Source organism: Coregonus lavaretus (assembly GCF_964263955.1).
Source record: "Coregonus lavaretus genome assembly, contig: HAP1_SCAFFOLD_47, whole genome shotgun sequence".
Classification (NCBI taxonomy): domain Eukaryota; kingdom Metazoa; phylum Chordata; class Actinopteri; order Salmoniformes; family Salmonidae; genus Coregonus; species Coregonus lavaretus.
Window position 1 is genome coordinate 3,208,271 of NW_028161510.1, and position 25,843 is coordinate 3,234,113.

Here is a 25,843-nt window from a genome sequence, read left to right on the forward strand (position 1 = left end):
CTCATGGGCGTGGCCAAAGAGCTCTATTTTCATGTCATCAGACCACGCCACCGATTCTAATCCAAGTGCCAATGCCGTTTAGCAAACTCCATTCGTTTACAATTTGTTGGATGACGGTAGTGCGTTTTGGCATCAAAATAAGGATGCAGAAGCAGAAAAGAACCCCAAACCTACTGTCAAATATGGTGGTAGATCTCTGATGTTATGGGGCTATTCTGCTTCCACTGGTCCTGGGGCCCTTGTTAAGGTCAATGGCATCATCAACTCTACCAAGTACCAGAACATTTTAGCCAAAACACCTGTTTGCCTCTGCCAGGAGGCTGAAAGTTGGCCTCAAGTGGATCTTCCAGCAAGACAATAACTCCAAGCAAACATCAAAATCCATAAACAAATTACACTCAGTTCTCTCTAAGCTGTGCAGCGTTCCCAGTACTGCAGCGCATAATAAATAGCAGCTCACGTAGAGATGCACGAGATTGAACTTCACTGAACTTTTTACTTTGGCCCGTTAGTTAACACTATCAACGTTTCCGCTCTACTGTGGGGATTGGGATTAAATCAACCTAATATTAGCCCCTTTCAATGCAACATACCAGAACAATCAAACCATGCAAGACTTAGTCTGTGATTTTGTTTTAGGCAGAGAGCATCGGAGGAGGATTCAGTTGCACTGAAAAGACAGGACCGGCCGTGAGCACAGTACCAGTCAATAGTTTGGACACACCTACTCATTCCAGGCTTTTTCTTTATTTTTACTATTTTATACATTGTAGAATAATAGTGACGACATCAAAACTATGAAATAACACATGGAATCATGTAGTAACCAAAAAAAGTGTTAAACAAATCTAAATATATTTTATATTTGAGATTCTTCAAAGTAGCCACCCTTTGCCTTGATGACAGCTTTGCACACTCTTGGCATTCTCACAACCAGCTTCACCTGGAATGATTTTCCAACAGTCTTGAGGGAGTTCCCACATATGCTGAGCACTTGTTGGCTGTTTTTGGTAGGCCAATTGTTTTTGATGGTAGGCCACTCAGGTTGGCCTACATTATGATCAAATAGCCACAGTAGCCCACTTGACCACTGTTAAAACTGGAACTTAAAGCGGATACAGCCTCAGTGTTCACAGTAAACGCGCGCCGGAAGTTGCACAGAATTCTCACAATGTTAAAGTTTGTACTCAGCAGACCTCAAATTTGCTCAGTGCCTACATTTTTTTGAGGGAACATTGCTCTGGTGAGAAGCCTTACCATTGCTCCTAATGTGGAAAGAGTTTTAACCAGTTAGACCATTTAAAAATTACACAAGAGGACACAGGAGAAAAGCCCTACCACTGCTCCCAGTGTGATGCGTTTCACCCAGTTACAGCACCTAAAATCACATTACATTTACGTCATTTAGCAGACGCTCTTATCCAGAGCGACTTACAAATTGGTGCATTCAACTTATGATAGCCAGTGGGACAACCACTTTATTTTTTTAATGGGGGGGGGGGGGGGTAAAAGGATTACTTTTATACTATTCCAGGTATTCCTTAAAGAGGTAGGGTTTCAAGTGTCTCCGGAAGGTGGTCAGTGACTCCGCTGTCCTGGCGTCATGGGGGAGCTTGTTCCACCATTGGGGTGCCAGAGAAACGAATAGCTTTGAATGGGCTGAGCGGGAACTGTGCTTCCGTAGAGGTAGGGGGGCTAGCAGGCCAGAGGTGGATGAACGTAGTGCCCTCGTTTGGGTGTAGGGTCTGATCAGAGCCTGAAGGTAAGGAGGTGCCGTTCCCCTCACAGCTCTGTAGGCAAGCACCATGGTCTTGTAGTAGATCCGAGCCTCAACTGGAAGCCAGTTTAATGACAGGACACACACAGGACAATCTACCACGGCTCTCTGTATGGAAAGACATTTAACCGGTTAAGACATCTGAATAAGCATGAAAGAATACATACACAGGAGGAGAAGACATACCACTGCTCTCATTGTGGAAAGACATTTTCCCAGTCAGAGGACCTGAAATCACATGAGAGAATGGAGAGGCTGTGTTCCGACTTTTGACTGAGAATGTATGTCTTTGTTTATGCCACACAAAACCAAATTGTATAAATGAAAGCTGCTCAAAAATAGGCCTACATTTGTTTGTCATATCGAGACATAGTCATACCTAAATTCAGATAAATAAGTGTGTTTTATTTTGATTATGAACTTGGTGATTGGATACAAACCCTTAAATGTTGTTTTATTATGGATATTGGCCTTAAGTGTTGTTTGGATATTGGAAAATGTAAATTATTATATAGATGGATGGAATTTACCCTTTCTTGATTCTAACTTTGAATATTGCAAAATGTATATTATTATATAGATGGATGAAATTTTCCCTTTCTTGATTCTAACCTTGAAACCGTTTTGAATTTGACTTGATATATGATTTGGTTATTGATAAATACATTTGATTGGATATATGATTAGGATTTTTCAACAACAACAAAAATGTGGATGGATTTATGATTTGGATATTGCGAAATGTACATTATTAAATGGATGAATATAATGGGCATTTATTAATTATAACCTTGAAACGCCTTGAACTGAGTCGTTTTGTTTCATTCAGATAATCTGTGTAGTATTCATCAAGCTAAATAATACATGTTTTCACTTTTTCATTATGGGGTATTGTGTGTAGATGGGTGAGGGGGGAAAAAATGTTTTTCATATATTTTGAATTCGGGCTGTAACAACAAAATGTGGAAGAAGTCAAAGGGTCTGAATTGTTTCTGAAGGTCCTATCCATCTACATTAGGTATTGGTACACCGTGTAGGAGCAGTATGGACCTAGTCTAGGGGTATGAATTGTTTCTGAAAGTCCATCTACATTAGGTATTGGTACACCGTGTAGGAGCAGTGTGGACCTAGTCTAGGGGTATGAATTGTTTCTGAAGGTCCATCTACATTAGGTATTGGTACACCGTGTAGGAGCAGTGTGGACCTAGTCTAGGGGTATGAATTGTTTCTGAAGGTCCATCTACATTAGGTATTGGTACACCGTGTAGGAGCAGTATGGACCTAGTCTAGGGGTATGAATTGTTTCTGAAGGTCCATCTACATTAGGTATTGGTACACCGTGTAGGAGCAGTATGGACCTAGTCTAGGGGTATGAATTGTTTCTGAAGGTCCTATCCATCTACATTAGGTATTGGTACACCATGTAGGAGCAGTGTGGACCTAGTCTAGGGGTATGAATTGTTTCTGAAGGTCCATCTACATTAGGTATTGGTACACCGTGTAGGAGCAGTATGGACCTAGTCTAGGGGTATGAATTGTTTCTGAAGGTCCATCTACATTAGGTATTGGTACACCGTGTAGGAGCAGTATGGACCTAGTCTAGGGGTATGAATTGTTTCTGAAGGTCCATCTAAATTAGGTATAGGTACACCGTGTAGGAGCAGTATGGACCTAGTCTAGGGGTATGAATTGTTTCTGAAGGTCCATCTACATTAGGTATTGGTACACCGTGTAGGAGCAGTATGGACCTAGTCTAGGGGTATGAATTGTTTCTGAAGGTCCTATCCATCTACATTAGGTATTGGTACACCGTGTAGGAGCAGTGTGGACCTAGTCTAGGGGTATGAATTGTTTCTGAAGGTCCTATCCATCTCCATTAGGTATTGGTGCAGTGTGGAGCTAGTCTAGGGGTATGAATTGTTTCTGAAGGTCCATCTACATTAGGTATTGGTACACCGTGTAGGAGCAGTATGGACCTAGTCTAGGGGTATGAATTGTTTCTGAAGGTCCTATCCATCTACATTAGGTATTGGTACACCGTGTAGGAGCAGTATGGACCTAGTCTATGGGTATGAATTGTTTCTGAAGGTCCATCTACATTAGGTATTGGTACACCGTGTAGGAGCAGTGTGGCGCTACAGTGGGGTCTGAAATTATTGACACCCTTGATAAAGATTAGCAGAAATGGCTGTTTAAAATAAATAATTCAAACAATTAGCTATATTGTATGCAAAATAATATAATTTTCAATGGGTTTCAAGTCCAGAGACAGAGAAGGCCATTGCAAAAATGTTGATTTTGTGACCATTAACCATTTATTTATGGATTTTGAGGCGTGTTTGAGGTTATTGTCTTGCTGGAAGATCCACTTGCGGCCAAGTTTCCGCCTCCTGGCAGTAGCAACCAGGTTTTGGTACCGGGTAAAGTTCATGATGCCGTTGACCTTAACAAGTGTCCCAGGACCAGTGGAATCAAAACAGCCCCATAACATCAAATATCCAGCACCATATTTTACAGTAGGTAAGGGGTTATTTTGTGCTCATGCATTCTCATTCCGACTATAAACCCACCACTGGTGTGTGTTGCCAAGGTGATCTATTTTCATCTTTATCTTAGCAACAGATGTAACTTTTGTTTTAAATTCTCACTCATAAAAATTCTGAACTAATCAATCAACACATGCTTTTCTTTGTGAAAATGTTAATATAATATTATTTAATAGACACAAACTATAAGTTCCCCGAACTTCGTTACCCACTCCAGTCAGCAGATGGCGATGTGTGTCTTTCAGGCGACGCTGCTAGTGTGACGTGTAATCTAGTGGACGGAACACTTCTTCAACAACTGCAGCCTGCTCGGTAGCTTGCTAGCCAACATAGTCGAAACGTTCAAGCTCTTTAGACAATTTCGTTGTTTATTTGCCACTATGTTTTAAACGCACTTCTGTGGAAACAACCAGTTACCCCATTTAATTTCATATTGACGTTGTTGTCAGCTAGCTGGCTGGTTAAGTTAGCAGTAGTTTAGCTAACATCCCTGACCATGAGTTTACTAAGCTACTCTCCTGCTAAAGAAGAGGTCTGCTGGACGGAGAAAGGAACTATCGTGAAAGACGAAAGTGAAGAGGTGGCTGTTACCGTCAAAAAAGAAGTTAAGGACGAGGCTGTTACAGTGAAAGAGGAGGAGGATGTTAATGTGAAAGAAGAGGAAGAAGCGTTCAGAGTGAAAGAGGAGGAGGATGTTACAGTGAAAGAAGAGGAGGATGTTACAGTGAAAGATGAGGAAGACTCGTTCAGAGTGAAAGAGGAGGAGGATGTTACCGTGAAAGAAGAAGAAGCGTTCAGAGTGAAAAAGGAGGAGGATGTTACAGTGAAAGAAGAGGAAGACATTTTTGGAGTGGAGGAGGAAGAGGGGGAGATTACTGTCACATTGGAAGAAGAAGAACAGAAGACTGGAGATCTGATTAACACCAGTAAATACAGTGAGTACCATCTTAAACAGAGGAACAAACTCTGAAGTTGTTGAACTAATGTGTGATTTTGAAAAGGCATTCTACACTTGGATATGTTGTTCTGTCCTGTAGGAATTGTTAAAAGATGTCCGTCTGTGATTTTTAACTTTTCCTGTAGAAAAGCGATATATATAAATACAGTAAACTACGTACACTATAGAACAACACAGTGTTTTTTTTAGACACAACTGCAAACATCAAGGAATAGGGCATTCAAGGAGTTGGTTTGATGGGAAGACATGATGTCATCGGCTAGCTCGGGACTGGTTCATGTGAACTATAAATCCGGAAGCTGTGTTACAACCTGGTCTCAGAACCGTTCGTACTATTCTGTATATGAATCCGAGACACTCCATTTAGTATCATATGTTCCGTTTCGTAGGGTGTGGATTAATTTGTGGATGTCCATCAGCCAATTCGTATGGTATGTAAAAGTACAATATATTAAGAATGTACAAAACGTATGATATGTTATGAATTCTAGCTAGGTGTCTAACATTAGCTAGGCTAGGGGTTAGGGTTAAGTTTAGGAGTTAGGTTAAAGGGGAAGCGTTAGCTAACATGCCAAGTAGTTGGAAAGTAGCTAAAAAAGTAGTAAGTAGTTCAAAAGTTGCTAATTAGCTAAAGTTGTCCGTTTTGAGATTCAAACTCACAACCTTTGGGTCGCTGGACATTCGCGTTATACGCCCACCCCCACACTGATCAACCACCCTACCTTCATTTCTGCCTTAAGCAACCTTCAGTCATCTGTAGCCATACCAAACGTAACATTATCATACTAAATGGAGTGTCCAACTAAGTTCAGTGTCCCGGATTGACATGTAGTCTATGACACCCTATCTAAAGTCAATCGTTGCTTTAGATAGGGCTTTAAGAAAGCTACGCTATAAAATGGGTGAAAAATGAAAAATCCACCAAAACCACTCATTCCTTTAATATATAAATAACACTAATATGTGAGAATAATTTTTTTGGTGAACAAATGTTTCATTTTGCAGTTATATAATAAGGTTGTTAGCAACAAGGAAAATCGTTGTGGAAATCTGTTGCAGCTCAAGTCCACAAAAAAAATCCACAATGCAATGCTCTCTCTATGGGCTGGCTGGCTAGCTAGCTAGCAAACGTAGCTACACACAGTAATACCATAGACAATATTAACATGTGAAGTAGCTAGTTAGCTGTAAAATCGCCTAAACAAACTGCACTATCAATTTAGGGGGTCTACAATCTCATGAGTGGAGTTTGACATCCGCAATGGCAGATATAATTTTGGCTCTACTTTAGAGGAGATGGGGAAACATTGGCCATGCTACGTTGATGTGCCGCACGGTGCATTATGGGCGATTCAATAATGGAGTTTAACATGATTTTTGAATGACTACCTCATCTCTGTACCCTACACATACAATTATCTGTAAGGTCCCTCAGTTGAGCAGTGAATTTCAAACACAGATTCAACCACAAACACCAGGGAGGTTTTCCAATGCCTCCCAAACAAGGGCACTTATAGGTAGATGGGTTAAAAAAACATTTGAAGTTATTAATTACACTTTGGATGGTGTATCAATACACCCAGTCACTACAAAGATACAGGCGTACTTCCTAACTTAGTTGCCGGAGAGGAAGGAAACTGCTCAGGGATTCCACCATGAGGCCAATGGTGACTTTAAAAGAGTTACAGTTTATTGGTTGTGATAGGAGAAAACTGAGGATGGATCAACAACATTGCAGTTACTCCACAATACTAACCTAAATGACAGAGTGAAAAGAAGGAAGCCTGTACAGAATAAAAAATATTCCAAAACATGCATCCTGTTTACAACAAGGCACTAAAGTAAAACTGCAAAACATAGGGCAAAGTAAGTCACTTTTTGTTTGGGGCAAATCCAACGTCACTGAGTACCACTCATCATATTTTCAAGCATGGTGGTGGGTGCATCATGTTATGGGTATGCTTGTCATCAGCAAGGACTAGGGAGTTTTTCAGGATAAAAAGAAACAGAATTTTGCACAGGCAAAATCCTAGAGGAAAACCTGTTTCAGTCTGCTTTCCAACAGACACTGGGTGACAAATGCACCTTTCAGCAGGACAATAACCTAAAACACAAGGCCAAGTCTACACTGGAGTTGCATATCAATACGAGTGCCTTAGTTACAGTTTTTACTTAAATCGGCTTGCCATACAACCAACTTGGTAGAACTTGAAGATTTAAAAAAAGAATAATGGACAGTCATACCCTCTGATAGTGAGGACAGTCATACCCTCTGATAGTGAGGACAGTCATACCCTCTGATAGTGAGGACAGTCATACCCTCTGATAGTGAGGACTGTGCTTGTTTCTACTATTTCACTTAATTAATGTTCAGAAAATATCTGATTTTCCATTTTAGTACCCTCATGGCACAGCGTTGCCTCAAGTGGGTTTACATTGTTTTATTTGATTATTATTGATACATTATCAGAAAGCCTAAATCTTCCCCAAAAATAGGATGGAATATAAATAAATAAAATGAATATTTAACAAAAAAAAAAAAAAAAGTGCAGTAGTGAGTTAACCCCTTATGTTCCATTTTAGTAGAAAACCAACCATTTGCCACTAGGTGTCCTTAGAGCAATTAAAGAGAGATTCCATATAAATAAATACATGTTTTCCATATACAATAATAAATCACCAAAATAAGTTGTATAAATATTTGTATTTTACATCCAAAATGTCTCTAACAGTTGGAGAGGAAGAGGTTTATATAAATCCCCTCTGTTACAAACCAAATGTTAGACTAGAAACATGGGGTAATAATGACTAGATGATTGTTTCCAGTGGATATTAGTTTATGAATTGCCTGGCTTGGCTGGGGGACAGTGGATGTATAGGGATAATTCAAATGGAACTTTTAACAGGCTTTACCTGGGATTTTCTAACGGCTATCAACAAATCAGAATCCAGAATCCAAATTGACCATTTTTATAATGAGGGATCTAGTCTGGATTAAACCTCATAGGAAAACAGTTTAATCATGTATAGGTTTCATTCATGTCTCTGTTTAATAAAATAATCTGTTTATCTTTGGCAGGAGAGAAACCAGACTCTCACTCTGACAGCGGGAAGAGTCCTTCAGGGAATCCAGACCCAGAGATTCCCAAACCAGCGACACAACACAACTGCTCCCAGTGTGGAACGAGTTTTAAGTGGTTATGTAAGCTCAAAGAGCATGAGAAAACACACACAGGAGAAAAGCTCTTCCAATGCTCCCAGTGTGAAAAGAGATTTACCCGGTTAGGAAATCTGAAAAGGCATGAAGGAATAATACACACCGGAGAAAAACCCTACCACTGCTCTCAGTTAGGGTATCTGCAAAACCATGAGAAAATACACTCTGGAGAGAAGCCTTACCCCTGTTCCCACTGTGGAAATAGTTTTACACGGTTAAGGCACCTGAAAGAGCATGAGAGGATACACACAGGAGAGAAGCCTTTCCAATGCTCCCAGTGTGGAAAGGGTTTTATAGCGTTAGGGCACCTGAAAGCGCATGAGAGAATACACACAGGAGAGAAGCCTTTCCAATGCTCCCAGTGTGGAAAGAGTTTTAACCAGTCATCACATCTGAAAGAGCATGAGAGAACACACACAGGAGAGAAGCCTTTCCAATGCTCCCAGTGTGGAAAGGGTTTTATAGCGTTAGGGCGCCTGAAAGCGCATGAGAGAATACACACAGGAGAGAAGCCTTTCCAATGCTCCCAGTGTGGAAAGAGTTTTACACGGTTGGGGAACCTGAATGAACATCAAACAATACACACAGGAGAGAAGCCTCACCATTGCTCCCACTGTGGAAAGAGTTTTGGCCGGATAGGGAGCCTTAAAGAGCATGAAAGGACACATACGGGAGAAAAGCCTTTCCAATGTTCCCAGTGTGGAATGAGTTTCACCCATTTAGTGAACCTGAAAAATCATGAAGTAATACACACAGGAGTGGAGAAGACCTACCACTGCTCTCAGTGTGGAAAGAGTTTTACCCAGTTATGGAACCTGAACAAACATAAGAGAATACACTCTGGAGAGAAGCCTTACCTCTGTTCCCATTGTGGAAAGAATTTTAGGTGGTCATGGGACCTGAAGGAGCATGAGAGGACACACACACGGGAGAAATCTTAACATTGCTCCTTATGCGGAAAGGATTTTACAAAGTTAGGAAACCTAAAAGAGCATAAGAAGTAACACACAGGAGAAAAGCCTTACCAATGCTCCCTGTGTGGAAATACTTTTACCCAATTAGGAGGCCTGAACTATCAGAAGAGGACACACACACACAAAAATACCTACCACTGTTCTCAGTGTCAAAAGACATTTACCCGGTTAGGGAACCTGAAAAAACATGAGAGAATACACACACTCAGGTGAGGATAAGACCGTCCACTGCTCCCAGTGTGGAAACAGTATAGGTCAGTTATGGAACCTGAAAGAGCATAAAAAACACATACAGCAGAGAAGCCTTAAGACTGCTCTAGTTGTGGAAAGACATTTTCCCAGTCAGAGGACCTGAAATCACATGACAGAATAGAGGCTGTGTTGTGAAATGTGTGTTTTATTTATGCCACATGAAATCATATTGTTTAAATGAAATCATATATTGATGGAACACAATTATGAACCCTTTAGGTGTTCATTTAATATGATTTGGATATTTTCAAATGTTAATTATAAATGGATGAGTAGAATGTGTATTTTCTTTATTCTAAGCTTAACCTCTCATGGGCGTGGCCAAAGAGCTCTATTTTCATGTCATCAGACCACGCCACCGATTCTAATCCAAGTGCCAATGCCGTTTAGCAAACTCCATTCGTTTACAATTTGTTGGATGACGGTAGTGCGTTTTGGCATCAAAATAAGGATGCAGGAGCAGAAAAGAACCCCAAACCTACTGTCAAATATGGTGGTAGATCTTTGATGTTATGGGGCTATTCTGCTTCCACTGGTCCTGGGGCCCTTGTTAAGGTCAATGGCATCATCAACTCTACCAAGTACCAGAACATTTTAGCCAAAACACCTGTTTGCCTCCGCCAGGAGGCTGAAACTTGGCCTCAAGTGGATCTTCCAGCAAGACAATATGTCCAAACAAACATCAAAATCCATAAAGAAATTACACTCTGTTCTCTCTGAGCTGTGCAGCTTTCCCAGTACTGCCGCGCAGAAGAAATACCAGCCCGCGTAGAGATGCACGAGATTGAACTTCACTCAACTTTTTACTTTACCCCGTTAGTTAACACTATCAACGTTTCCGCTCTACTGTGGGGATTGTGATTAAATCAACCGAATATTAGCCCCTTTCAATGCAACATACCAGAACAATCAAACTATGCAAGACTTAGTCTGTGATTTTGTTTTAGGCAGAGAGCATCGGAGGAGGATTCAGTTGCACTGAAAAGACAGGAGCGGCCGTGAGTAGATGTACTTATTTTGAGATCAAAGCATGTAGCCGCACATTTGTTCATATTCTTTGCTAGTTATTGAGTTATTAGCCCAGTGCTAGCTCATTTCTGGATCAGCCATGGCGAGTGATGGCTTCCTACGTGTACATTTCTAGCCATCTTTGAAATGCAAGTAAGATAAAATAGCTTTTTTTATATCTTAAAGGGAGGCTTGAATAAGCCAAAGTAGCCAATAGGCTGTAATATATGGGTATGGGAATAATAATGAGTTTTATTTTTTTGAGGGAACATTGCTCTGGTGAGAAGCCTTACCATTGCTCCTAATGTGGAAAGAGTTTTAACCAGTTTAGACCATTTTAAAATTACACGAGAGGACACAGGAGAAAATCCCTACCACTGCTCCCAGTGTGATGCTTTTCACCCAGTTACAGTATCTAAAATCACATGACAGGACACACACAGGAGAATCTACCACGGCTCTCTGTATGGAAAGGGATTTAACCGGTTAAGACATCTGAATAAGCATGAAAGAATACATACACAGGAGGAGAAGACATACCACTGTTCAGGTAGCTTAGTGGTTAAGAGCGTTGTGCCAGTAACCAAAAGGTCGCTGGTTCTAATCCCCGAGCCGACTAGGTGAAAAATCTGTCGATGTGCCCTTGAGCAAGGCACTTAACCCTAGTTGCTCCTGTAAGTCGCTCTGGATAAGAGCGTCTGCTAAATGACCAATTATTTATATTATTATTCTCATTGCGGAAAGACATTTTCCCAGTCAGAGGACCTGAAATCACATGAGAGAATAGAGAGGCTGTGTTCTGACTTATGTTTTTGACTGAGAATTAGTGTTTTTTTTATGCCACATGAAATCATATTGTGGACATCTGTTATTTCAATCTGCTATGGACAGATTATCCAATATCTGCTGTGGAGCTTTGCAGCTCCATCAGGGTTATCTTTGGTCTCTTTGTCAATTAATGTCCTCTTTGCCTGGTCTGTGAGTTTTGGTGGGCGGCCCTCTCTTGGCAGGTTTGTTGTGGTGCCATATTCATTCTATTTTTTAATACTGGATTTAATGGTGCTCCGTGGAATGTTCAAAGTTCTGGATATTTTTTTATAACTCCACCCTGATCTGTACTTCTCCACAACTTTGTCCCTGATCTGTTTGGAGAGGTCCTTGGTCTTCATGGTGCTGCTTGCTTGGTGGTGTTGCAGACTCTGGGGCCTTTCAGAACAGGTGTATATATACTGAGATCATTTAACAGATCATGTGACACTAAGATTGCACACAGGTGGACTTTATATAACTAATTATGTGACTTCTGAAGGTAATTGGTCGCACCAGATCTTATTTAGGGGCTTCATAGCAAAGGGGGTGAATACATACTGTACAGTCGTGGTCAAACATTTTGAGAATGACACAAGTATTGGTCTTCACAAAGTTTGCTGCTTCAGTGTTTTTAGATCTTTTTTCAGATGTTACTATGGTATACTGAAGTATAATTACAAGCATTCCATAAGTGTCAAAGGCTTTTATTGACAATTACATTAAGTTTATGCAAAGAGTCAATATTTGCAGTGTTGACCCTTCTTTTTCAAGAACTCTGCAATCCGCCCTGGCATGTTGTCAATTAACTTCTGGGCCACATCCTGACTGATGGCAGCCCATGCTTGCATAATCAATGCTTGGAGTTTGTCAGAATTTGTGGGTTTTTGTTTGTCCACCCGCCTCTTGAGGATTGACCACAAGTTCTCAATGGGATTAAGGATTAAGGTCTGGGGAGTTTTCTGGCCATGAACCCAAAATGTTGATGTTTTGTTCCCCGAGCCACTTAGTTATCACTTTTGCCTTATGGCAAGGTGCTCCATCATGCTGGAAAAGGCATTGTTCGTCAACAAACTGTTATTGGATGGTTGGGAGAAGTTGCTCTCGGGGGATGTGTTGGTACCATTCTTTATTCATGGCTGTGTTCTTAGGCAGAATTGTGAGTGAGCCCACTCCCTTGGCTGAGAAGCAACCCCACACATGAATGGTCTCAGGATGCTTTACTGTTGGCCTGACACAGGACTGATGGTAGCGCTCACCTTGTCTTCTCCGGACAAGCTTTTTTACAGATGCCCCAAACAATCGGAAAGGGGATTCATCAGAGAAAATGACTTTACCGCAGTCCTCAGCAGTCCAATCCCTGTACCTTTTGCAGGATATCAGTCTGTCCCTGATGTTTTTCCTGGAGAGAAGTGGCTTCCTCGCTGCCCTTCTTGACACCAGGCCATCCTCGAAAAGTATTTGCCTCACTGTGCGTGCAGAATGCCTCACACCTGCCTGCTGCTATTCCTGAGCAAGCTCTGCGCTGGTGGTGCCCCGATCCCGCAGATGAATCAACTTTAGGAGATGGTCCTGGCGCTTGCTGGACTTTCTTGGGCACCCTGAAGTTTCATCACAACAATTGAACCTCTCTCCTTGAAGTCCTTGATGATCCGATAAATGGTTGATTTAGGTGCAATCTTACTAGCAGCAATATCATTGCCTGTGAATACTTTTGTGCAAAGCAATGATGACGGCACGTGTTTCCTTGCAGGTAACCATGGTTAAAAGAGGAAGAACAATGATTTCAAGCACCACCCTCCTTTTAACGCTTCCAGTCTGTTATTCTAACTCAATCAGCATGACAGAGTGATCTCCAGCCTTGTCCTCGTCAACACTCTCACCTGTGTTAACGAGAGAATCACTGACATGATGTCAGCTGGTCCTTTTGTGGCAGGGCTGAAATGCAGTGGAAATGTTTTGGGGGGGATTTAGTTCATTTTCATGGCAAAGAGGGACTTTGCAATTAATTGCAATTCATCTGATCACTCTTCATAACATTTTGGAGTATATGCAAATTGCCATCATACAAACTGAGGCAGACTTTGTGAAAATTTATATTTGTGTCATTCTCAAAACTTTTGACCACGACTGTACAGGTGTTCTTTGCAACTCTTCCAGTCAGCATCTTGGAGTCTCCTCTTCACTGTTGACGTTGAGACTGGTGTGTTGCGGGTTAAGGGTCTGAATACTAATGTAAATGTGATATTTCAGTTATTATGTTTTAAATAAATTTGCTAAAATGTATAAATCCTGGTTTTGCTTTGTCATTATGGGGTATTGTGTGTAGATTGATGAGAAAAAAACAACAATTTTAATCAATTTTAGAATAAGTCTGTAAAGTAACAAAATGTGGAAAGTCAAGGGGTCTGAATACTTTCCTAATGCACTGTAGATGGATGGAATTTTCCCTTTCTTGATTCTAACCTTGAAACCTTTTGAATTTGATTTGATGTGTGATTTGGATACTGATAAATACATTTGATTGGATATATGATTTGGATTTTTCAACAACAACAAAAAATGTGGTTGGATTTATGATTTGGATATTGTGAAATGTACATTATTAAATGGATGAATATAATGGGCATTTATTAATTATAACCTTGAAACCTGAAAGTTTGTTTTACATTCAAATCGGAACTAATCAATCAACACATGCTTTTCTTTGGAAATTGTTAACATAATATTTAATAGACACAAATTATAAGTTCCCCGAACTTCGTTACCCACTCCAGTCAGCAGATGGCGATGTGTGTCTTTCAGGCGACGCTGCTAGTGTGACGTGTAATCTAGTTGACGGAACGCTTCTTCAACAACTGCAGCCTCCTCGGTAGCTTGCTAGACAACATAGTCGAAACGTTCAAGCTCTTTAGACAATTTCGTTGTTTATTCGCCACTATGTTTTAAACGCACTTCTGTGGAAACAATTAGTTACCCCATTTAATTTTATATTGACGTTGTTGTCAGCTAGCTGGCTGGTTAAATTAGCAGTAGTTTAGCTAACATCCCTGACCATGAGTTTACTAAGCTACTCTCCTGCTAAAGAAGAGGTCTGCTGGACGGAGAAAGGAACTATCGTGAAAGACGAAAGTGAAGAGGAGGCTGTTACCGTCAAAAAAGAAGTTAAGGACGAGGCTGTTACAGTGAAAGAGGAGGAGGATGTTAATGTGAAAGAAGAGGAAGAAGCGTTCAGAGTGAAAGAGGAGCAGGATGTTACCGTGAAAGAAGAGGAAGAAGCGTTCAGAGTGAAAAAGGAGGAGGATGAGGATTTTACTGTCACAGTGAAAGAAGAGGAAGACGTTTTTGGAGTGGAGGAGGAAGAGGGGGAGATTACTGTCACATTGGAAGAAGCAGAACAGAACACTGGAGATCTGATTAACACCAGTAAATACAGTGAGTACCATCTTAAACAGAGGAACAAACTCTGAAGTTGTTGAACTAATGTGTGATTTTGAAAAGGCATTCTACACATGGATATGTTGTTCTGTACTGTAGGAATTGTTAAAAGATGTCCGTCTGTGATTTTTAACTTTTCCTGTTGAAAAGCGATATATATATAAATACAGTAAACTACGTACACTATAGAACAACACAGTGTTTTTTTTAGACACAACTGCAAACATCAAGGAATAGGGCATTCAAGGAGTTGGTTTGATGGGAAGACATGATGTCATCGGCTAGCTCGGGACTGGTTCATGTGAACTATAAATCCGGAAGCTGTGTTACAACCTGGTCTCAGAGCCGTTCGTACTATTCTGTACATGAATCCGAGACACTCCATTTAGTATCATATGTTCCGTTTCGTATTGTGTGGATTAATTTGTGGATGTCCATCAGCCATTTCGTATGAAAACATATTTGAAAAATATGATTATTTCTTGCTGATATGAAAAATAAGGCCCTTATGCTTCCATAACCGTACTGCAAGAGACCCGTGTTAATGTGAAGAGGTCTTCGTCCAATGACTCTTATGTGTAATGGTGAGCCACGGGAGAGGATATTAGCATGTTTTGTTAATCATGACTTCATTCATGGTTTTTCTTTAATCATTGTACATCAGGATGAATTTAGAAGTGTTCAGAAAAAAAAATTCTAATGGAACTGAAGAGTCATGATCAAGGGAAGTCGTGACGTCATCAGTCTCCTCCCCTTGTTTGAAGAACAATAGATCACCGATAACGATGAGACAGCCTATAGGGAGGTCGTCAGAGACCTGGCCGTGTGGTGCCAGGATAACAACCTCTCCCTCAACGTGATCAAGACAAAGGAGATTATTGTGGACTACAGGGGGGGAAAAAGAGGACTGAGCACGCCCCCATTCTCATCGACGGGGCTGTAGTGGAACAGGTTGAGAGCTTCAAGTTCCTTGGTGTCCACATCATCAATAAACTATCATGGTCCAAACACACCAAGACAGTCGTGAAGAGGGCACGACAAAGCCTATTCCCCCTCAGGAGACTGAAAATATTTGGCATGGGTCCTCAGATCCTCAAAAAGTTCTACAGCTGCACCATTGAGAGCATCGTGACTGGTTGCATCACCGCCTGGTATGGCAACTGCTCGGCCTCCGACCGCAAGGCACTACAGAGGGTAGTGCGTACGGCCCACTACATCACTGGGGCCAAGCTTCCTGCCATCCAGGACCTATATACCAGGCGGTGTATAGGTCCTGCATAGTCACTTTAACTCTACCCACATGTACATATTACCTCAATTACCTTGACTAACCGGTGCCCCCGCACATTGACTCTGACCGGTACCCCCCTGTATATAGCCTCGCTACTGTTATTTTATTTTACTGCTGCTCTTTAGTTATTTGCTTTTATTTTTTACTTAACACTTTTTTATTTTTTATTAAAAACTACATTGTTGGTTAAGGGCTTGTAAGTCAGCATTTCACTGTAATGTCTACACCTGTTGTATTCGGTGCATTTGGCGAATAAAATTTGATTTGATTTGAAAATGACGCCAGATCTGCGATCAGATCCATGACCAAAGCATTGCATTTCAATTTAGCCCACAGGCAGGCTCTATAAAGAGGCGCCACTACAGCCTGGGGTTGGATCCTAGGCGGTGTCACAGCCGGCTGTGACCGGGAGCCCCATAGGGCACAATGGGCCCAGTGTCGTCCGGGTTAGGGGAGGGTTTGGTGGTGGTGGGGGGTGGGGGGCTTTCCTTGGCTCATCGCGCTCAAGGAACTCCTTGTGGCGGGCCGGGCACCTGCAAGTTGACTTCGGTCGTCACATTGGTGCGGCTGGCTTCCAGGTTAAGCGAGCAATGTCTTAAGAAGCAGAAGTTTCTGAGAATGCATGTCTCGACCTTCGCCTCTCCCGAGCCCATTGGGGAGTTGCAGCGATGAGACAAGATTGTAACTACCAATTGGATATCATGAAAAAATTTATAAATAAAATAACTCACCTGGCACCACAGACACAACGAGCCATCCATCCACACTGAGAGCCACAGACGCCATCCATCCACACTGAGAGCCACAGACACCATCCAACGAGCCATCATCCACACAGAGAGCCACAGACACATCCAACGAGCCATCATCCACACAGAGAGCCACAGACACCATCCAACGAGCCATCCATCCACACAGAGCCACAGACACCATCCAAAGAGCCATCATCCACACAGAGAGCCACAGACACATCCAACGAGCCATCATCCACACAGAGAGCCACAGACACCATCCAACGAGCCATCATCCACACAGAGAGCCACAGACACCATCCAACGAGCCATCCATCCACACAGAGCCACAGACACCATCCAATGAGCCATCCATCCACACAGAGCCACAGACACCATCCAACGAGCCATCCATCCACACAGAGCCACAGACACCATCCAACGAGCCATCCATCCACACAGAGCCACAGACACCATCCAACGAGCCATCCATCCACACAGAGCCACAGACACCATCCAATGAGCCATCCATCCACAGAGAGCCACAGACACCATCCAACGAGCCATCCATCCACAGAGAGCCCAAGTGTAGACAGCCAGTGGCTCCCAAAACATAACTCATGCAGAAAGCTCCAGAAAAACTTTCCCATTGAGCAAAATCCACAATCTAAAGAGAATCTGGCTCAATCCAAAAATGTATAATCTGAACACGTCTACATTAATCCTGATAATGCCATGATTACGAAATCATGATGAGTGAGAATCTTAGAGGCTATAACAAAACATGCGAATATGCTCTCCCATGTCATTGGTAATGGTGACCCAATGGAGAGCATGTTAGCATGTTTTGTTGTAGGTAATGGTGACCCAATGGAGAGCATGTTAGCATGTTTTGTTGTAGGTAATGGTGACCCAATGGAGAGCATATTAGCATGTTAGCATGTTTTGTTGTAGCCTCTGTAAGCTTCTCACTCGTCATTATTCATTCATGGTTTTTCTTAATCATGGTATTATCAGGATGAATGTTGATGTGTTCAGAAACATTTTCTAATCCTACTTGAATAGAAAATGGCACAAGACATTATTCACCATTCAGTTCTGGTTGGAAAAACAAAACTACAAATGCATCCAAGGAGTTTGTAGTTACAAGCTTGATGTAGTCATTTTATGCAAGGAATATGGGACCAAATACTAAACTTTTGACTGCTTTAATAAAATTTAAATGTTTACTTTATTGTGCTCATTAATCTAGAGGTTCACACACTTTTCCCCACAAAGAAATTGAATGTTGGCTCAGTGCAGAAATTAAAAAGTACAATTGCTTTTGTGTTATATATATATTTTAAAATCTATTATTAGGACTTAGATGAAGATCTGATCACATTTGAGGTCAAATACATGCAGAAATACAGAAAATGCTAAAGCAGGGGTCTCCAACCCTGTTCCTGGAGCGCTACCCGCCTGTAGGTTTTAATTAACCTGGTTCATCTTATCAACCAGCTAATTATTACAATCAGGAAGTGCTAGATTACAACCCTGTTCCCGGAGCGCTAACCGCCTGTAGGTTTTAATTAACCTGGTTCATCTTATCAACCAGCTAATTATTACAATCAGGAAGTAGAATCAGGAAGTGCTAGATCATAGGACAGTAGCTCTCCAGGAACAGGGTTCACAAACTTTCTCTCAGCGCTGTAGAAGCCTATAGAAGATCTACAGAAAGTCAACACCCTATATACAGTGCATTCAGAAAGAATTCAGACCTGTCCTTCTGGAAGGTTCTCCCATCTCCACAGAGGAACTCTGGAGCTCTGTACGAGTGACCATCGGGTTCTTGGTCACCTCCCTGACCAAGGCCATTCACCCCCCGATTGCTCAGTTTGGCCATGTGGCCAGCTCTAGGAAGAGTCTTGGTGGTTCCAAACTTCTTCCATTTAAGAATGATGGAGGCCACTGTGTTCTTGGGGACCTTCAATTCTACAGAAATGTTTTGGTACCCTTCCCCAGATCTGTTCCTCGACACAATCCTGTCTCGGAGCTCTACGGACAATTCCTTTGACCTCCATGGCTTTGTTTTTGCTCTGACATGCACTGTCAACTGTGGGACCTTACATAGACAGGTGTGTGCCTTTCCAAATCATGTCCAATCAATTGAATTTACCACATGTGGACTCCAATCAAGTTGTAGAAACATCTCAAGGATGATCAATGGAAACAGGATGCACCTGAGCTCAATTTCAAGTCTCATAGCAAAGGTTCTGAGTACTTATATAAATAAGGTATTCATGTTTTTTAGTTTTAATACATTTGCAAAAATGTCTAAAAACCTGTTTTCGCTTGTCATTATGGGGTATTGTGTGTAGATTGAGGGGGAAACTGTATTTAATCCATTTTAGAATAAAGCTGTAATGTAACAAACTGTGGAAAAATGGAAGGAGGGTCTGAATACTTTCTAAATACACTGTATAAAGAACAGTTGAAAACTGTATCTTTAGCCATCTTCCAATAGCGGACTCCTATCACCTGTTCTAATCACTGTCGCTCAGTTTAACTAAATGCTCTGTTTGTCTTTAGCAGGAGAGAGACCAGACTCTCACTCTGACAGACGGAAGAGTCCTTCAGGGGACCCAGACCCAGCGATGTCTAAACCAGTGAGACAACACCACTGCTCCCAGTGTAATAAGAGTTTTAAGTGGTTATGGAAGCTGAAAGAGCATGAGAGAACACACACAGGAGAAAAGCCCTTCCAATGCTCCCAGTGTGGAAAAAGTTATACCCAGTTAGTGAGCCTGAAAAGGCATAATGGAATACACTCAGGAGAAAAGCCTTACCACTGCCCTCAGTGTGGAAAGAGTTTTACCCAGTTAGGGAACCTGAACAAACATAAGAGAATACACTCTGGAGAGAAGCCTTACCCTTGTTCCCATTGTGGAAAGAACTTTAGGTTGTCATATAATCGGAAGGAGCATGAGAGGACACACGCAGGAGAGATACCTTACCATTGCACCATGTGTGGAAAGGGTTTTACCAAGTTAAGGAACCTAAAAGAGCATGAGAGGAAACACACAGGTGAAAAGCCTTACCAATGCTCCCAGTGTGGAAAGAGTTTTTCCCATATAGGGAACCTCAACAAACATAAGAGAATACACTCCGGAGAGAAGCCTTACCGCTGTTCCCATTGCGGAAAGAATTTTAGGTTGTCCGATAACCTGAAGGCGCATGAGAGGACACACACAGGGGAGAAAACTTGCCACTGCTCCCAGTGTGGAAAGACTTTTTCTAATTTAGGGAACCTGAACAAACATAAGAGAATACACTCTGGAGAAAAGCCTTGTCATTGTTCCCTGTGTGGAAAGAGTTTTACTCAGTTAGGGAGCCTGAAAAGGCATGAGAAAACACACAGGGGAGGATAAGCTCACAGTTTGGAAAGAGTTTTAGTCAGGGAACCTAATTGTAGAAAGACATTTTCCCAGACAGAGGACCTGAATTCACATGACAGAATAGACAGGCTGTGTTCTGACTGATGGTTGACTCTTATTTTATGCCACATTAAATCATTGTTTATATGAAATGTCTAAAATAAGGTTTTATAATGTGTATTTTGTTTTGATTATGAATTTGGATTGATTGAATTCAACTATTATTATTATTAAATCATTATATGATTTGGATATTTTAAAATAAAAATTATTAAATGGATGAATAATGGGTCTATAAGCAACCATTTTAAATGTAAGCAGGTTCTCCAGCAAAAATGTGAAAATGGTGTCTAATGTTAGTATATAGTAGTCTAGTCAACGTTAGTAGTAGCTGGTAGTCTAGTCAACGTTAGTAGTAGCTGGTAGTCTAGTCAACATTAGTAGTAGCTGGTAGTCTAGTCAACATTAGTAGTAGCTGGTAGTCTAGTCAACGTTAGTAGTAGCTGGTGGTCTAGTCAACGTTAGTAGTAGCTGGTAGTCTAGTCAACGTTAGTAGTAGCTGGTAGTCTAGTCAACGTTAGTAGTAGCTGGTAGTCTAGTCAACGTTAGTAGTAGCTAGTAGTCTAGTCAACGTTAGTAGTAGCTGGTAGTCTAGTCAACGTTAGTAGTAGCTAGTAGTCTAGTCAACGTTAGTAGTAGCTGGTAGTCTAGTCAACGTTAGTAGTATCTAGTAGTCTAGTCAACATTAGTAGTAGCTGGTAGACTAGTCAACGTTAGTAGTAGCTGGTAGTCTAGTCAACGTTAGTAGTAGCTGGTAGTCTAGTCAACGTTAGTAGTAGCTGGTAGTCTAGTCAACGTTAGTAGTATCTAGTAGTCTAGTCAACATTAGTAGTAGCTGGTAGACTAGTCAACGTTAGTAGTAGCTGGTGGTCTAGTCAACGTTAGTAGTAGCTGGTGGTCTAGTCAACGTTAGTGGTAGCTGGTAGACTAGTCGACGTTAGTAGTATCTAGTAGTCTAGTCAACGTTAGTAGTAGCTGGTAGACTAGTCAAGGATGCATCAATGCAATATTGGAACACAACATTTTTTTACATACCAATGGAACAAAAGAAAACCTTGAATTTGTAGGTTTAAATATCCCTCTAGTGGCCCGGGGGTTGACCTGTTTAGTGGCCGGGGTTGACCTGTTTAGTGGCCGGGGGTTGACCTGTTTAGTGGCCGGGGTTGACCTGTTTAGTGGCCGGGGGTTGACCTGTTTAGTGGTCGGGGGTTGACCTGTTTAGTGGCCGGGGTTGACCTGTTTAGTGGCCGGGGGTTGACCTGTTTAGTGGCCGGGGGTTGACCTGTTTAGTGGCTGGGGTTGACCTGTTTAGTGGCCGGGGGTTGACCTGTTTAGTGGCCGGGGGTTGACCTGTTTAGTGGCCAGGGTTGACCTGTTTAGTGCCCGGGGGTTGACCTGTTTAGTGCCCGGGGTTGACCTGTTTAGTGGCCGGGGTTGACCTGTTTAGTGGCCAGGGTTGACCTTTTTAGTGGCCGGGGTTGACCTGTTTAGTGCCCGGGGGTTGACCTGTTTAGTGGCCGGGGTTGACCTGTTTAGTGGCCGGGGGTTGACCTGTTTAGTGGCTGGAGTTGACCTGTTTAGTGGCCGGGGTTGACCTGTTTAGTGGCCGGGGTTGACCTGTTTAGTGGCCGGGGTTGACCTGTTTAGTGCCCGGGGGTTGACCTGTTTAGTGCCCGGGGTTGACCTGTTTAGTGCCCGGGGTTGACCTGTTTAGTGCCCGGGGTTGACCTGTTTAGTGGCCAGGGTTGACCTTTTTAGTGGCCGGGGTTGACCTGTTTAGTGCCCGGGGGTTGACCTGTTTAGTGGCCGGGGTTGACCTGTTTAGTGGCCGGGGTTGACCTGTTTAGTGGCCGGGGGTTGACCTGTTTTAAGAAATATAACGTGTCAGTCAGAACATCAGGAGAGGTCTTCTGATTGGGTGAGTGGATGGCTGGAAGGTTGATAATATAACGTGTCAGTCAGAACATCAGGAGAGGTCTTCTGATTGGGTGAGTGGATGGCTGGAAGGTTGATAACACAACGTGTCAGTCAGAACATCAGGAGAGGTCTTCTGATTGGGTGAGTGGATGGCTGGAAGGTTGATAATACAACGTGTCAGTCAAAACATCAGGAGAGGTCTTCTGATTGGGTGAGTGGATGGCTGGAAGGTTGATAACACAACGTGTCAGTCAGAACATCAGGAGAGGTCTTCTGATTGGGTGAATGGATGGCTGGAAGGTTGATAACACAACGTGTCAGTCAACATCAGGAGAGGTCTTCTGATTGGGTGAGTGGATGGCTGGAAGGTTGATAACACAACGTGTCAGTCAGAACATCAGGAGAGGTCTTCTGATTGGGTGAATGGATGGCTGGAAGGTTGATAACACAACGTGTCAGTCAGAACATCAGGAGAGGTCTTCTGATTGGGTGAATGGATGGCTGGAAGGTTGATAACACAACGTGTCAGTCAGAACATCAGGAGAGGTCTTCTGATTGGGTGAATGGATGTGTCGTATATGAAGATTATGACTTTGTTAATGTTTTTTAAGTGGAACTGAAGGGATGTTTATTTAGTGTCAGAGGGAATGTTTTAGTGTGACGCCACATACAAAATACAGGAAGTGTGTGTTGTAGACAGGGGATTGGACAGTAGAGGGAGCCACCCATATCTTGGGAAGATTATATATACTGGGTAAAAAGGAAGAAGAGGTTAGAGCGGCCATTGCAATCTGGGACGCCGTTCTCCGGGTGATCTTGACACCTGTAAAACTTATGCTGAAAGCTTGTGATATGAATAAAACTTATGATCAAAGGTTCAGTATGAGCGGACTCCTTTGTTTATCAGCAATAATTGCCAGCATTGACTCGATACTACAGATGGCTGGAAGGTTGATAATATAACGTGTCAGTCAGAACATCAGGAGAGGTCTTCTGATTGGGTGAGTGGATGGCTGGAAGGTTGATAACACAACGTGTCAGTCAGAACATCAGGAGAGGTCTTCTGATTGGGTGAGTGGATGGCTGGAAGGTTGATAACACAACGTGTCATCCTGAATAACAGTCACTTAGATCAGGGTTTCCCAAACTCGGTCATGGGGCCCAACCTGGGTGCAAGTTTTGGTTTTTGTCCTAGCACTACACAGCTGATTTCAAATAATCAAAGCTTGATGATGAGTTGGTTATTTGAATCAGCTATCTGATGCTAGGGCAAAAACTAAAACGCATGGGTGCCCCAGGACGGAGTTTGGGAACCCTGATTTAGATCATATCACCTCAGGATCGCACACTCTTCCTTCTCTCTTCCATGGCAGTCGTAAAAGAAACACAGACGGACAAGTAGATGCGCAATGGATTATGGTCATTGTAGTTAATTATCGTGTTTTATGCGCTAAACTATGTAGAATATTGGCCTGTTGGAAACTACAACTCCCAACTACATCACACAGTTCAGGCTGGATCTAATTTATTTATAGAGAAACTGTGCAATGTGCACATTGAAGTCACAGAAAAAAAAGGAACAAAATGGAATTGAAATAATTGAAACAACATTGGTCAGTTGTTTAAAAAAATGAAAAATAACCAACATTTTGGTTAATCACTCAGCACTAAGTTCTTGAACAGAATTTTTGGTATCATCCGGTTGGTGGGTGTGGCTTCTTTTTGCACGTCTCAATATAATAACATTATATAATTAAATAAATAAATCTACTTTTTGTCTGAAAAATAAAATAAACGTTTCCCTCGACTGCGTTACCCACTCCAGTCAGCAGATGGCGATGTGTGCATCTTTCAGGCGATGTTACCAGTGTGACGTATAATTTAGTGGACGGCACGTTTCTTCAGCCACAACAGCTCGTCAGTCACCTCCGTAGCTTTCTAGCCAATATAGCCGAAACATTCAAGTTCTTTAGACACTTTCTGTATATATTAGCCACTGTGTTTTAAACCATGAGCTCACTAAACTACTCCCCCGCTTCTAAAGAGGGGGTCTGCTGGACGGAGAAAGAAGCCCTGGGGCTGAACATTGTCGTGAAAGAGGAGAAGGAAGAGGAGGATGTTACAATGCAAAAACAAGTAGAGGGTGATGCTGTTACCGTGAAAGAAGAAGAGAAAGATGTTACAGTAAAAGAAGAGGAAGACGTGTTCAGAGTGAAAGAGGAGGAGGATGTTACAGTGAAAGAAGAGGAGGACGCGTTCAGAGTGAAAGAAGAGGAGGATGCAGTTTTTGGATTGGGAGAGATTACTGTCACATTGGAGGAAGAAGAGACAGGAGATCTGATTAACAACAGTGAGTAATATCTTAAAAACAGGGGCGCAAATTCTGCAGTTGTTGAACCGATGTGTGGTTTTAAAGGGCCATTCTAATGAAGGTCTACACTTTAATAGGTTGTTAAATCTACACTACCTTTGTAAACATCTGAATATCTCTTTCTGTAGTGCTTTGCTCTGTGTCTATGCTTGACATCACATAAAAGCAAAAAACGACTTGTGTGTGACTTAAAATGATGAAGTGGACAGAATCAAGACAAAGAAGGATCATTTTGATCTGGATTAAATGTATTTAAAATAAACTGATCAGGTTATTTAACCAATAAAGCATGAAAACCTGTGGATTATTGTACCACATGACTAAAGGCTGTTCTTAGTGTTATTCACAATAATCCATGGGTTGAGTAATTTTTCTTCTGAGAGCTTTTATCAAACATGATTAATAAGATTGACAACATGTTTTCTGTATACCAGATGATATCGTCTAAAAGCACCAACATTCCCAATGTTGACAAAATGACACTTTCTGTCAAACAGTAACACTTCATATTTTATTAACGTTTTGTAACACAAGTAAATGGTTTAAATTCCCCCCAAATAAGCATATTTTAACATGTAACTCGAGGCCCTTCTCCCCCGATTGCTCAGTTTGGCAATTTCCGGCAGCCAGATCTAGGAAGAGTCTTGGTTCAAACTTCTTCCATTTAAGAATGATGGAGGCCACTGTGTTCTTGGGGACCTTCAATGCTGCAAAAATGTGTTGGTACCCTTCTCCAGATCTGTGCCTCGACACAATCCTGTCTCGGAGCTCTACGGACAATTCCTTCGACCTCATGCCTTGGTTTTTGCTATGACATGCACTGTCAACTGTGGGACCTTAAATAGACAGGTGTGTGCCTTTCCAAATCATGTCCAATCAATTGAATTTACCACAGGTGGACTCCAATCAAGTTTTAGAAACTTCTCAAAGATGATCAATGGAAACAGGATGCACCTGAGCTCAATTAAGAGTATCGTATCAAAGGGTCTGAATACTTATGTAAATAAGGTATTTCAGTTTATTTTTAATACATTTTCCCCAACAAAAAAAATAACCCTGTTCTCTTTGTCATTATGGGGT

General features: G+C 41.9%; 1 protein-coding gene across 1 annotated transcript; it reads left to right on the forward strand.

Moving 5' to 3' along the window:
• Positions 1 to 14,488: 14,488 nt before the first annotated feature.
• Positions 14,489 to 23,771, forward strand: LOC311120528 (uncharacterized protein; the record flags this gene model as incomplete). Its single annotated transcript, XM_084195112.1, has 3 exons — positions 14,489 to 14,974; positions 19,574 to 19,779; positions 23,766 to 23,771. The coding sequence occupies exons 1-3, from the start codon at positions 14,596 to 14,598 to the stop codon at positions 23,769 to 23,771; spliced, it is 591 nt and encodes a 196-aa protein (XP_084051238.1). The 5' UTR covers positions 14,489 to 14,595.
• Positions 23,772 to 25,843: the final 2,072 nt, after the last annotated feature.